This window comes from Columba livia, chromosome 1 (genome assembly GCF_036013475.1).
Source record: "Columba livia isolate bColLiv1 breed racing homer chromosome 1, bColLiv1.pat.W.v2, whole genome shotgun sequence".
In the NCBI taxonomy this organism is placed as follows: Eukaryota; Metazoa; Chordata; class Aves; order Columbiformes; family Columbidae; genus Columba; species Columba livia.
In genome coordinates this window covers 47,022,079-47,036,741 of record NC_088602.1, presented here as the reverse complement: position 1 = coordinate 47,036,741, position 14,663 = coordinate 47,022,079, and the positions used below count along the sequence as shown (strand labels likewise).

Genomic DNA, 14,663 nt, shown 5'->3' with positions numbered 1-14,663 from the left:
AACAGAAAAATTGCCAGATATTATTTAGCTGGAGGTCGGTATGGTTCTTCAGTCTTTCTCCTCAAGCTCATTAGCGATGTGTTGTAGTAACTTGTTTTTCTGGTAACAAACTTGAGTTATTCAATGTTTCTCTGTTTTAATATTGCACCGTGATACCTGCTAGTGATAATCAGCAGTTAAAGGGTGAAATCGTGATTTTCAGCTTTTGTGATCAGTGCAGTTTTCTGCTTCTTAGTACTGAAAGGACCAACATATTTCTGTTAAGTTAAATATAGTGTGTGAGCAGTTTAAATGCATTTCTCATGCTGTAAAACATTGTTGTGGGGAAGGGAATTGCTGGAGTATGTTGAGTTCCCTGAACGTTTTACTTTGGGAGGAAACAAGCCAACAGGGACTGTTAAATTCAGCTGTCATTCAGTTTTGTGCAGACTCCTATGTAACTGCATTATTCCAATAAATGTTGGAATTAGTGGAGAAGTATTATTGCTTCCTAGCAGTCAGATACTTTTGGAGCTGCTTCTGATCTCAGCTATCTGAAATTTGTGCCTACAGCCATAGCTTCTGGCTGTATGAAAATTTTAGTGTGCATTTACTTCTAAAGAAGTAAGTGGTGTTAGTGAGATATTAGCACAGTGAAGCCCTAGGTGCTGGTTGTCTGGAGGTGGTACCATAACTTGAAAATATTTTTTTTACTTGACTTTTCCTTTTAATGAAACAAAAAAATGTGCCAATATTTCTTTCAGAAACCTTTAATTGCAAGGTAGGCATCTGAATTTCCTAACTAGAACAAGGAAAACACCACTGCATTAAACCATTACAGAGGTGTTGTCTCAGTAGTTGTAAGGCAAGAAGTGTATTGAAGAAGATACATAAATTTTATACGTCTGTCTTTAAGTCTGTATTTATGTGCTAGATACCCAGAGCTGAATAGTTAGAACATGCTTAATTTTCAAAGTTTCCTGTTTCCAAGTAGCTAGCAGTCTTTAATCAGGATGTATAGCTTGTTCCAAATGCCATAACACATGTGCTTCTGAAACATGATGTTTCAGAACTAGAAGATAGCAATATCCATAAAGCTTGTTTCATTTTATCATTAAGTTTCATCTTTAAACTATTATAAAGCATTAGCAAGAATGCTAACTTTTTAGTGTAATGAGACAAGTGTGTTATGTAATTGTATGGACTGGGCATAATTTGGTTTTTGGATTGCTTTCACATGGTGCCTTGGGGAAGCACTGTTCATAATACACAAGAAGGGGATGATGGAGAATTTAAGTTTTGGAATTCTTTGTTTGTGGTAGATTGTTGGGGTTTTCTTTGGTTTTCACTGCTCTGATGCCTTTGGCAAAGCCTTGGTGATTCTCCACTCAAACACTCCTTATCTGAGTTTACTCCTGTTGCAGTGAGGCGGGAACTGCAAACGCTGCCACGCTGGAGCACATCCATGGTCCAGCTCTGCTCAGGGCTTGTAATCCTTTTAGTAACTTTATACAGTTCTCAAAAGAGAGGCTGCTTTTGTGGTTTTAGAACTAAGTCTTGGGCAGCTCAGTAAATATTCATAGGGAACCATTACAGATACATCTGTGTGAATGTAATAGTGGTGTAAACGAAGTGGCAAGAGTACTTTTGGTGCTGAAGCTGCTCTGTGTTTGACTACAACTGTCTTGTATGTTCAATTCCAGTCAGCTCTGTAAAGAAGGCATTTGTCAACAGTCTTCTTACTTCTTGCAAACAGCAGTATGCCTGTTATATGCTTTTTCTTGGCCATGGCATGGATCCTGTAGAGTGTTTGAATATAATGTTAAATTTGGAATATAATCTTATGTCTGTCACTTCTAATTTCTGTACTAACGAAGTCTTCACTGAGCCATGTCTCTTGTGATGAATTCCTTTTCTGTGAATCTGTTCCAGATCCTGTATAAACTGTGTAGATAATCCCTGCTGGAATAGCAGGATCTGGCTTGGCTAAGTTCCACACAGGGATGTCTTTTTCATTTTTTCTTGAATTTCTTTGAATCTCTATCTGTGAAAAAATTAGCTCTTTTTTACCCATGCTGCACTCACCATTATGCCTTGTAAGACATTGTGATGTTCTCCCCCTTGCCCTAATTCTTTACAGTGGAAATTTTTCTTGTTTTTAATTACTTTGTGTAAAACAAATTTAATTAAAATCTTCTGCTGGCTCACTGAATTTTACTTAAAACTTGATTAAGACTCCCATATTTTTTTTTTTTTCCACTTTGCTGTATTTAAATTTTTGTGAAAGTTTGTTTATGTACTGAATCAGACTTCCAAGGAAGATTTAAAAATACCTGAAACAATGTTTATGCAGTATTTAGATATACCTCATTAAAATGGAAAGTTTTTCTGCATTAGTTAATTCTGTACATGATCATGGTGTTGTAACTGCTTATGTCAGAAGGAATAAAATACAAATTGTGTAAAGAATATTTTGAATATATTTATCATTGGAATATTGTATGGTAAACAGTCAGTATGCTCTGGCATTCAGTTATGCTGTCACTGTTCTATTTTTTGTCATTTTTTTTTTTCTTTGTTAAATTCATCAAGCTAAGCTTCTGTGTAAAAAATACTATTATAGAATCAAAATATTGATATTATAAGGTGTATTTGAAAGAAGAAAATAAAGATGAGGAAATTATTTCTGTTAAGGGACACCTTTCTTGTTCTTACACTGAACAGCAGTGAAATGGAACCCCTTGGCTACATCGCAAGTCATAGAGACAGGGTTTTTGCTTTCTGCATTAACAGTGTGTTGGACAGCCAGTAAGCTGTTAGCTGTTCTCCCTCAAGAGAGCTCTCTTGAATGGAGATGGGGCATTTTAAGTTCCCGGTTACCTGTTGCAGCTGTATGGACATGTCAGGTCTGAGTATCACGATAGCTATTGTAATGACATCAGTAACTTATGTAAACAGCATTGGAGAGTGTCGCATTCCTCAATGTGTTTCTGTTACTTTAAGTACTGTTAAAAAGTTAATGGAAGTGAACATTACAGGAGTCATCCTTCTCATCTACAGTAGTGTCTCAAGGTGGAAGTCAGATCTTGCTGAATGAGTCTGTCGTTCGTTTTACTTATCAAACACTGTTGCTTTTTATAGATCTTTTTTGGTAGCAACAGAACAGAATGGTACAACTGCCTAAATTAGCTACTCTGCCCAATATGCAGTGTACATTTTTCTGAACCCACTCAGCCCTGCAAATACGAAGTATGTCTCAACCTTCGAATGTAACCATGTCTACCTTGGTTAATGTCAAGAACTGAGCAGTATTCTAGAGAAGTTTATGTATATATTAATCTTCAGGCAACAAAACTAAACTCTGAAATTAGCTTGTAAATTATCAGGGTCAGAATATGACAACTGACGTGCACCTACGTGTTATTTCCTTTACAGAAAGACCATTCACTGCCTGGAGGACTTTAGACATGCTTTTGTGGTTTCAATGTATTGTGGTAGTTTACATTTGTAAAGGAACTGGTTTCAGAATTTGAAGCACCATTTTGGTCTGTACATTCATTTAAAAAAAATGAAGAAAAACCCCATGCCTTATGTAGTTTCTTTTATGATTTAAGAAAGTAGTGTGTGCACACTAGCTTTGTCTAAAATGAACTCAAGATTTGAGGGTCTTGGCATTAGTTTGAGACAAAGGCAATGAAAGATATCTGAAATGAACAAGCAGTGTCATTACAAGAAAACTTTATGGATTTTTTTTTTTCTTCTGTCCTCACTCCTCTCCCTCCCCCAAGCAGAGCTTTTCCCCTAAGTGAGTAACCATGTTCATTTTCTGTAAACTGTCAGGTTACAGTTTGACAGCTTCATCATGGGATTTTTTATTTTTTTATTTTTTTTTTTTTGTCAGATGGTGGAAAGTTTACATACCCTATAGTTAAACACTGCTTATGTGTATCTCCCTTTGGGAATTTGCATACATTAGCCAAACATTTTCACCAGAGGGTAGACTTGGAATACTAGATTTTTTTTTTTTTTTTTTAATAGAAAAGTTTAAATCAAATGTATTTTCTGTGTAATAGTTCAGTTGTTGTCTAATAGCTGTAAAATTTAAACAGCAGTTTGTTTTGCCATGCCAAGGAGATTTTTATCAAAATAAAATATTATCCTCATGTTACATTGATTTCTGTAGTGTGTACTACAGCTCCATAGTACCACATCTGCACCAAATACTGTAGATGCTGCTACTAAAAAAATGACCAGAAAGAATTACTTTTTTAAGGCTATAGTTCAAAGTGGCTACTTATTAAGAACTGATTTAAATGATAAATTGCAGAATGAGAAATTTCATAGCACTGAAAATATGGGGTTTCCTGAGAGGAAGCCGCCTGGATTTAGATATTTCAGACCTTTCCTCAAGCTAATTAGTTAATACTTTAGAAGACTTCAGCTTGGTATATATGTAGTATACGTTGAATATGTATCTTTATTTGCACTGTGCTCTGTGATGTTGGAAAAACATTATTTGAGGAAATCAGACTGAAGTAGAATAGGCACCATTAATAAGCTATTTAAATATGTGAGTTTTTCAGGTGTATTCTCATCAACTTCACAACTATCATTCTTGAGTCTGTGTGCCATTTTTTAATTCATTGCTTGTCTTTCTCCTTGGTTTGAGAATTCACCAGGAGTTTGTTCTGGAGTTTTGTTTGCTGCCAGTGTGAGTATCATAACAGGAGTTATAGTGGCCTTACATTCAGTATTTACTTCATGGGGTGTTCAGGGCCCTGTTGGGGAGATAGGCCCAAAGTTCTCAGTTCGTTGCAGAATATTTGGTCCAGCAGAGGCTTTTAGATCTGCCTTCCCTTTTGATACCTTTTATCTTAAAAACACTCAAATAACAGCATGTTTTGTCTTTCATTTTAATATGTATTGTTGTACTGATGCTTAAACACATTCATAGGCACTAACCTGGCAAAATATGTCCTCAGTACACTGTATTCAAAGTTTGTGTTTATTTTTTCTCAAGGTGTGGGAGATATTTATTGTATGCTTCTATTCAGTGTCTTTTAAAATGGTTCTTATGCAGTATTTATGTAGAAAGGTATTTTGCTGGTTTAGCTTATCTGCCTTGTTGAATTAGTTTTAGCTGCTCTGGCGAAGTCTTTCTAAGTCAGTATAAGCTCTGTTGTTAACAAGGGGTTTTGTATGTACAACTATGCCAGTAACTTTTTTTTTGCAAACAACTTTAACATGTATTCCACATCCACTGAATTTCTAAGTTAAGGCTGATGCCTGTAATTGCCTGATAATTATAAAAATCAAAATGTGAGTATTGGAAACGGGTAGATTGAGTGGCGTTTGATGAATTGCAAACTAAGCAATTAAATACTGTGCAGAGAACCGGGTCCTCTTCAGCCAAATTATTTCCCCCTTCTCAAACATTCATTATTTTAAAAGAAATATATATGGCTTAAATTTACTCATAACAACTTCGTCTTTCCTTTTCTGTTTTCTTTATTTGAAATGATAATTTCAAATGATGACTGCAAAACCAGATGAGATCAGAAGTATTTTGGAAGAGGGATTTTGAACTCTTCTGTGAGGTTTATTGCAGTTGTGCACTCTTGCTCCTACAATTGACCAAAATATTTGACACGGTGTTACTTTGCTTTTTGAAGCTTTACTCTGGTGGTTAACAGTTGGGGATACCCACATCACTCTCTGAAGAACATGTAGAGCTCTAGCAAGAGGGTTCTTCCATCTATGCCTGTGTATTAACTACTGTTTATTAAAGCAGGATTACCAGAACATTCTTCCTTGTTTATTATAGAGCAGTAGTCACTGTATATTCTCTGACTGATACAGACTCTGCAAAAAAAGCACTACTAGAGGCAAAAACATTTAGCGTTACTAGTTAGGAACATGTATTCAGCAAGATGGTGTAAAAAAATAAGCTGTGGTGTTTAATTGTAGCAGGCCTTGAGATGTACTTACTGCAGTAAAAGTAAGTGCATATTGCTTATGCCAACTGCCTTTAGTTTGTTAAAGAAAGCATGAAAAAGAAAACAGGAGGAGAAATTTATGTTATTACTGCTTGTAGCACACACCTACAAAAAGTTGAAGGGATGTAGATATAGGATTCAAAGTTGAGAAATGTTCATTTACATGTTTAAATTCATGTGAATGTTTTTCTAGTAGCCATATTATAGCATAAGAATGAAGTTATGTCTAAATTTGTCACATTTTTGATGTGTAGATTCCATTTATGCTCAGATCTGTGACATGCTGCACCATGTTCAAGTTAAGCTAAGTATTCAAACCTGTACCTAATAACTGAAAGTGTGTGTCATTCAGTGAATGCTAGACTTGAAACAAATTTAATTTTGAACGCTACTTACACTGTTTGAAATGTATAGGTGGTATTCTGATTTTTCTTATTTTTCTGAATTGTCATTTAAGGACCATGCCTTTATTAATCTTACAGTCTGCAAGAATATGTCTTGATATATACTGTGTGATAAGTCCCTGTGCTACACAACATGTTTTGCTGCCATCAGCTTGGGTGCCTTTTCTGTTTTCTTTAAGGTGACATCACTTGATAAAACAACGTCATCTATCAGAGCATAAAATACAGGAGAGAGACAGATTTAGAAATACTGATTAACTCAAAATGGGTGAAACATCTACATATGCGGAACAAAGATACAGCAAACATATTGCATAATATTCACACACAGTGGCTACTATTCTGTAAGAAAATACTGTCAAACAGAAGAACATAAGACTTGTTTTATCAGAAAAGCTCCAGGCCCCTGTAATCCAAACTAGCAGATTGTGATTAAACCAAAGGATGGAGAATTTAGAGACAACATTTCAGAATTCACTTTGAATGAAAAAGTAAAAAGGAATTGCTTTAAAAAAGGAGCTCGACCCCAAACAAAACCATGAAAAATAATATCCAGAATTCTAATAGCTATGAAGAACAGAAATTTTTCTGGCAGACCTCCTGTATTCACAGTTCTGCAAAGTTTAAATACCTTTTTACTTCATGAGATCAGTTATTCCTCTCTTCCACCACTTTGGGTTGCTAGCAATTTAATTTTAGCATCATCTTTAGAAAAAAAAAAAAAAGGCAAAGCATTTTATAAGAGTCTGAAAAGCAGTAAAAGATCAGACTATAACCTTGTTAAATCCATCTAAAATACTAGCTGGAGAAACAAGCATTGTCTTCACAGTAGTGTGGAGAAAACAGATAATTTGTTTGTTTGTTTTTTTTTTTAAACTTTGAACAACAGAGATAGAAGGGGAGACTTCTGTTTCAAGTCAGTAGATTAAAAAATAAGTCAGCCTTCAGCTGTGTAAAGATCATTAGCAGTTTCATTTTAAAAAGTGAAATCACATAAAATCATATTGTCAATTTACAGAAACATTTTCTCTATCTCTACCACAAAATGGATTGTATTCATTATTGCTTAATTAGCATCAATTTGAAGTAATTTGCTTGTTAGTATTTCTTTATAAATAGTATTTTTTGAAGAGCCAAAACAAATACAGTTTTAACTTAAAAGCATTCAAGTTCTTCCTGTTGTGTACTGGAGAATTTCTACACTGATATATTGAATAATAATAATAGAGGTCAGTATGATTTTTTGCATTGTTCATATGAGCTTGTATTACATACAGACTGATAAAGGACAGGACTGCCACAGGAGAAAGTGATCCTGTGTTTTGTGAATTAAAATTACATTTTTATTTAGAATATTTTCTTGAGAACAGCTTGAAGTTGCGTGGATGGATTGAAATTCTGAAGTCGTTCTGAGATGGACAATATTGCAAAAATTTCCAAAATTATCATTGGTGGGAAGGGAGGAAAGCACTAGTTGTTTGTTATAGTTAAACAAGTTTGTTTGTTTGTTCTTCGGGTTTTGGGGGTTTTTGTTTGTTTTTTTGTTACACCTTTTGGATTCTAGGTGGCTTTCCAGATGAGATTTCACATTTTTTACTGTGCTCGTAAGAGAGGAAGTAGTTTAAACTGAGTATGTGGTTGTTGTATAGTCACTACTGTAGGAGCTGAAGAATTAAAGTACATTGCAGTAGCTAACAGCAGTGGGTTTTTACCATACTTTTTTTTTTATACTAAATAATTTTGAGTGCATGTGTCATCATTTAAATCAGCAGTAGGTGATTTTGAACAGTGACAGCTGATGTGCATATTATCAGACGAGACCAGATTTGTGGAAATGGAAATAAAACAATTCAGCTTGTAATGTCTTACCTGATTTTTGTGGAGCATAGAAAGGAGAAGAGAGGAATTTAGGATTATCATATGAATAGTGTCCCCTCCCCCAAAAAATTCTTTTCCTGTAATGACTATAAATAGATTATATGAAAATAGCATGCTAATTTTCTGAGTCATGATTCAGCATGAAACTGGGAGGACTGAAAATCTTCTGTAGTTCTGTAGAGACGTTGAAGTAGCACTGAGGAACCATAAAAAAGAAAAAAAAAAAAAAAGAAAACAAATAATTTTATAAATTCAGGCATTGAGAAGTTACAAAATGCTGGTGTTTGGGCCTCCTGGGGGCTGTGCTGGACGAGGACCCTCACTGCAGCCTCTGAGGGGAACACCCTGTTCAATGTCAGGCTTCCAGCTCATCTGCTTGGATGGTGTGCTCAGGTGCAGCCTCAAAGAGACCGTGCTGTGGCACTGCTCTTGCTCTAGGAGGTTATTTATGTGCCTGCCTCCGAGATGGCTTGGTGCTTGGACAGCATTTGCTTCTGAATAAAGAACTGTTAAATCTGAATGGGGGCAAACCAGACGTGATAGTGTAAGGAAAACAATTCTGAAGCATTTTCAACTGGTGTGCAATCTGTTTTTCAATTAACAGTATCTGTTCGCATTTTGTCAGTTTGGTGTGTGCGGGTTCTTTTGGAATGTAGACTTGATTGTGAGCTCCCATCTCCTATATCTGTGAATAATGCAGGCTAATACAGAATACTGTGGTATGCCCTCTAACAGCTCAAGTTGCTTTTACAGCATGAATTGAAATTCTGATGTTGCCTGCTTTCTAGAGAATGCTGACTTATGTTTGAAGCTTTGACCTTTAACTTCAGAGCACTCTGTGCTGGGCCCAGGCTGCCCAGAGGATCTCCTGAGAATGGATGCTGACGGATCTGCTTCCTTTGCCTAGTGGATGTGTTTGCACAGAGGGTGTTGCTTGCTGTGCTGGAGTTAGCTTCTTTGGAGAGAGGAATTAGGGAGCCTGATATGGGGAAGGATTTGGTTTCTTCTGCCCGGTGTCTAAAATATTCTTCATTTAAATGATTGATGTTCATATTTATAATTAAACTTCAGCGTTGAAATGTCACTTGGTTAAATGTGGAAGACATTGAGGAACTGCAGTTTTATTCTGTCATTGTGACTAGTGGACCTCTGTGCTGGAACAGTATTTGCATGATATTCATATTTGATGAAGCTCCCTGACCACAGTTTGATTTACTTCTCAGTTATTTTTGCTAGAAGTATGTACAGTTAGGATGCATCAGTGCAATTTTTTTTCCACTTGTAGTTTTTTAAAACACTAGTATTAACCACTAAAGCCAGCTGTTTGTATCACATGATCAGCGTGTGTGTGTTAAATCCTGCCCAGTTTTGTGGGGTCTGAGGTCTTCCTTTGGTTAGTGCTAACTAATGGGATTAAATGGTTTAACAAAATGCTGCTGTTCTACCTGGTAAACCATTTTCTAACTATTTCATTACTTACTGGTTTTGCATTATGAAGTGTGAAATGGTTTTCTGCAGTGTTCTCACTTGCTTTGGCAGGTTTTACTTTTCAAGACCACTACAAAGTTCATTGTCCATTACTATTAATGAAACACAAAAAAACTGTATCAGTTAAATTAAATAATGTTCTACTTAATGTGGATATACACCTTACTCTGTTCCAAGTTCTTTGTTGATGTGCATGAGACCATAGGTTTTTACACTGAAGTGCTCCATACTTAAATTGATTGAATTTAGATGTTGAAAACAGATAATGATCCCCTAAATTTCACTGCATTGTCTGTGTACCTCTTACAGAGATTTCCATGATAATATTGTATGAACACTTTCCTTAGACTTTCGAAATTAAGATTTTTCAGTTAATCTGCTTTTTGTGGTGTTCATATGTAGTTAGTAATAAGAGTCTTTAAAAACACATTTAAGCGAAAGAGTCTCTCTGAGAGTCTGAATTTTTTTATAGCGTAGATCACTTCTGCAGTGTCACTGTGTTCATTTGTATTTAGGTAGACTGACTTTTCCCCGCTAACAGTCACTTAGTGTTACACTCAGAATTACTGATTTAAAAATTGAGAAATTATGGAAGTATCTGTTGTATTTGTAATTAAGACTTAGGCAGCAGAGCTGTTTCATTCTAAAGTTCTTTCAAGTTTGCGATGAGGTGCTCTGTAGAATGTTGTTTGGAAATATTCTGCTTCTCTAGAAAAGAAAGGTGATGCTTAGTGATCTTATGTATCTGGACTCTAAAAACAAAAACAACCAACCTTGAGTGTTTTTCAGTTACTTTGATAGGAAATGTTTTAGTTCTCTATATGTATTGGCCATACCAGTTTAAGACATTAACTTCTGTAATGTAATTGCTGTTTGGTTTTTTTTTTTAATTTATGTATTTGCAGATGTGATGCAGATCCATCTGCCCTAGCTAAATATGTTCTGGCTTTGGTAAAGAAGGATAAAAGTGAAAAGGAACTGAAGGCATTGTGTGTTGATCAGCTGGATGTATTTCTTCAGAAAGGTATGGTCTTTGTCATAACAGTTAGGCTTGAGTAAAACGTCTGTCTTGTTTAGTTCAATCAAATAATCTTTTACCATAGAATTGTGTGCTTATCTCTTTATTAGCTTTGTTACTTTGAAATATGTAATTCAATTTTAATGAAGTACTTTGTTTTAAAAAAAATACATAGCACAATATGCATATATGCTTTGTGTCTGTTTGTATTCCTTTGATAGAATTATGAATGTTAAGAGTTATTGCCAGAATTAGAAGTGTTGGAGCACTGTATATATTGCAGAAATATTTTTCCAGGTACTTTATTAAGAGTCATCAAATAATTCAATGATTTTAACCTTTATGAAACATTGCCATTGTTGACATGTTTCTTGACCCTGTAAATATCCTTTTTAAATATAAAGTTATCAGCTGAGTATTTAAAAATAGTACTCTTCATTGTTTTAACTTTTTGGTAGATGTTGATTTGAAAAAATATTTATTTTTAAAGCAAATGTTAACTGAAGTTTTGAATAATGGATATTTGTACACTCTCTACTTTTAGAAACTCAGATATTCGTGGAAAAACTGTTTGACGCTGTGAATACAAAAAGCTATCTACCTCCACCAGAACAGCCATCATCAGGAAGCCTGAAAGTAGAATTTTTTCAGCACCAAGAAAAAGAGACAAAAAAAGAAGAGGTAGGCATTGATTTTATTTTAAATGTATGTCTTTTTTCTTCTTCTGTGTAGTTTGCTTATGTGGTTCACCTTCATTGTGCTTATTATTTATTTATAAAAGTTCCCGAGCTTATACTACAGCATTAAAATACATCACAAGATTTGTGCCTAATATGTTCAAGTACTGTTGCACAATTTTTCACATCATAAGTGGGTGCTTCAAAGGTAAACCAAAGTGGTTCTGACTAGGGAAATGTAAATAATGTTACTGAGTATTGTAGGCGTTGCAGTACAACCTACATTAGTTCTTTGCTCAGGATTGCTGTTGCAGTTATGCTGCCCTTTAATTCAGCATAAATCCAGGCTGCTGTTCCAAATGGCAGTCCTCATTCTTCCAGCTGCTTGATCTAAATAACATCCGTATTATGAAACAAGTGTTTATGTTGTTCTTTGAGCCAGAAGAGTAGGTTTGTCCTTTTCAACAGCAGCCTGGGTTTGGCAGCATGTAGATGTTTAACTGTGATCTGAACCAGCTAACCTGCTGATGGAGAAAAGACCTTACTGTGTGAATTGTTGAACATTCATGTCTCACCAGATCTCTCCTTCCATCTTAGCATGGATTTTTGTCCACCTGTAGCAAAAGCAGATGTATTTTCAGTGCAGCACAATAAGGATTGCTTATGCTGCTTTATTGTCTCCCACCTTGTGCTTTGAATATTCCTAGAAATGGAAATCTAATGTTATGAAGATTCTTTAATTGTATTAGGCACAAAAATGTTGTTTCAGTTCAGTGTTATTGCTGACTTTGCTCAGCATTTTGAAGTTTTTGTTGTTATTTGATGGTGCAGAAATCTTTATTTAATAGTGCACTCACATTTTGATCTAATGTATATACTATAAATTCAGATAGTTAAAGAGGAAGAACGAGAGAAAAAGTTTTCTAGAAGATTAAATCACAGTCCTCCTCAGTCTAGTTCTCGCTACAGAGATACCAGGTAATGACTTTTGTTTAACCTCTTGTACTGTATCAGTAATTAGATGGATTTGGATTTTTTATAGTGTTACTAAATTATTTCCTTTCTGTATGGTCACCTAATAAGCCTAAATATAAGACTTCTATATGTGTGTGGTTAAATTGTGAGTATATAAGTGGCAGTGTAAACAGTCTCTAAGTTGTGTATAACTATCACTTTTGAGTTTTATGATGCATTTTTGTTATATTAAAATTTGGTATATTCCAATTACTCTTTTCATTATTGGGACTGGATTGTGATAATTTTAATTTAGAAACCTTTTTACTGTTTCCAATTTGGGGAAGGTGCACTATGGTGCAGAAAAAGTGTTTTACACACATTTTAAAATCCTAGGGATGATAGAATGGATAAACCAAATAAAATAATTTAAAAAAATCTTCAAAGAAGAAAGGAAGTGGTATAGATTTCATTTATAGTTTTTCTCTAGTTTTCTGTTGCTGTTACTTTAAGTTTTTAATGGTAGCTAAGATTTTAAATTGAGACTTCATAATTCTTGTAATTGACCTACAACATTGCATGTTTAGAAGCCGTGATGAAAGGAAAAAAGATGAACGTTCTCGAAAGAGAGATTATGACCGAAATCCTCCCAGAAGAGATTCCTACAGGGATCGATACAACAGAAGAAGAGGGAGGAGTCGGAGCTACAGCAGGAGTCGAAGTAGAAGTTGGAGCAAAGAAAGATTGCGGGATCGAGATCGAGACCGGAGCAGAAGCCGGAGCAGAACACGAAGCAGAGGTACCAACAGTTGGTCTCTGAAACACGGTGAATGTTGCCTACAAAATTTAGACACTAAGCTTAAACACTGTTCAAGTTGTACCGAAATTTCCTCTATTGTTCTTGTATCTTTGTCAAATTTTGGTTTGGTTTTCTGTGGAAATAAGGCTTTTGTGATCAGGTTTCAGTGCTTGTTTTCCACTCTTTCCCTCCACTCTTCTTTAATACCTTTGACTGTGCTGGCCACTTCTAAGCAATGTTTTAAGAGGGGCGGAAAAATCCAAGTTAAGGGCATTTCATTAAGGTTTAGGAAACTCAGAGTCTTGTTTGGGAAGATACAGAAATTAATACCCACTCCTTGGTGTCACAGGCAAGGACTGACATTATTACAGTAAATGTTTGCATTTGCAAATGTATCTGTAGGACTTAAGGCTTCAGTAAAGTAGTTTTTAAAATTAAGCTTTAAAAACAGAGCTGGATGTTCAGCTGAAAAGAGTGTTTTTTTTTCCCCCAGTAGTTGTTATTGATAAATTGAAAAAGAGCATTGAGACTAATTTTATAATCTCTTCACTGTGTTTTAAACAAAGTAGAGGTAAAAAATTAGTCTGATGTAAGTCTCCTGTGTATTATTTTCTTTCTGTAGAATGGGCCTTTCTAACTCAGCCTTAAAAGTAGGAATGTGGAGTTTCTGAGAGTAGTCAAGCAGGTATTTTCCAAACAACTTATGAATGAGGAAGTTAATTAGCATATGGCTGTTTAACTAAAATATTACAATGTGATTAAATCTTAATTCAAGGATTATTTTACATAAACTGCAATGGTAATGTAGATAATATAGTGAAAGCTTTGTTTCTTTTTCTAAGAACATTAAGAAATGTATGGTTTGCGCACAATTACCTACTATCTTTAAGACATTTTTATTAATGTTCCTTTAACGGGGGGTTGTTTAAGTCTACTGATATATCTCATGAGGGAATTCTTCTGTCTTAGTCTGGATACTCACTGTTTATTTGATGGTAATACTAGAAAATTAATGTAGCAGCTTGTATGTATTCAGAATAAAAGGTCATGTCACTGCTGTATCTGGTCACTCCAGTCACGTCAAAGCAGGTAAAATGAAGATAAACAACTTGAAGATATAACAGTTACAGTGTCTTGAAGCATGAAGGATGTGTAACTTCTGTAATATTTTCAAGTGGTGGCTATCCTTTTTTTGTCTATTGTTTTTCTATATTCAGAATAATTTTCTATCTGAAATTCTTAGAATAAAGGAAGCACTACAGAAGATGTGCTCTGCTTGAAGTTAAACAGGGTTTCTGCTGTATTGTGGGTATAGCTGTTATTAAAATAGCCCAGCAGCTGACTGTGTACTTTTAAGGTGATTATTTTTCTGATTAAACCTTTGGAATGAAGAATCCTGGAATAGTTGAGATTGGAAGACACCTCTGAAGGTGGTATCTTCCAACACCCCTTCTCAAAGCCGATAAACTG

General features: G+C 35.1%; 1 protein-coding gene across 8 annotated transcripts in view; it reads left to right on the top strand.

Annotated features, from left to right (window-relative positions):
- Positions 1 to 14,663, top strand: part of RBM26 (RNA binding motif protein 26) — a 58,902-nt gene that overhangs the window by 2,327 nt on the left and 41,912 nt on the right. For 4 of the 8 annotated variants that reach the window (XM_065056561.1, XM_065056536.1, XM_065056547.1 and 1 more), the window contains exons 2-5: positions 10,651 to 10,769; positions 11,308 to 11,444; positions 12,330 to 12,418; positions 12,982 to 13,193. In XM_065056561.1, the coding sequence (XP_064912633.1) occupies positions 10,651 to 10,769; positions 11,308 to 11,444; positions 12,330 to 12,418; positions 12,982 to 13,193 (557 nt within the window). Of the gene's footprint in view, positions 1 to 10,650; positions 10,770 to 11,307; positions 11,445 to 12,329; positions 12,419 to 12,981; positions 13,221 to 14,663 lie in introns of all 8 variants that reach the window. The other 4 variants (XM_065056553.1, XM_065056534.1, XM_065056539.1 and 1 more) reach the window with 1 other exon arrangement.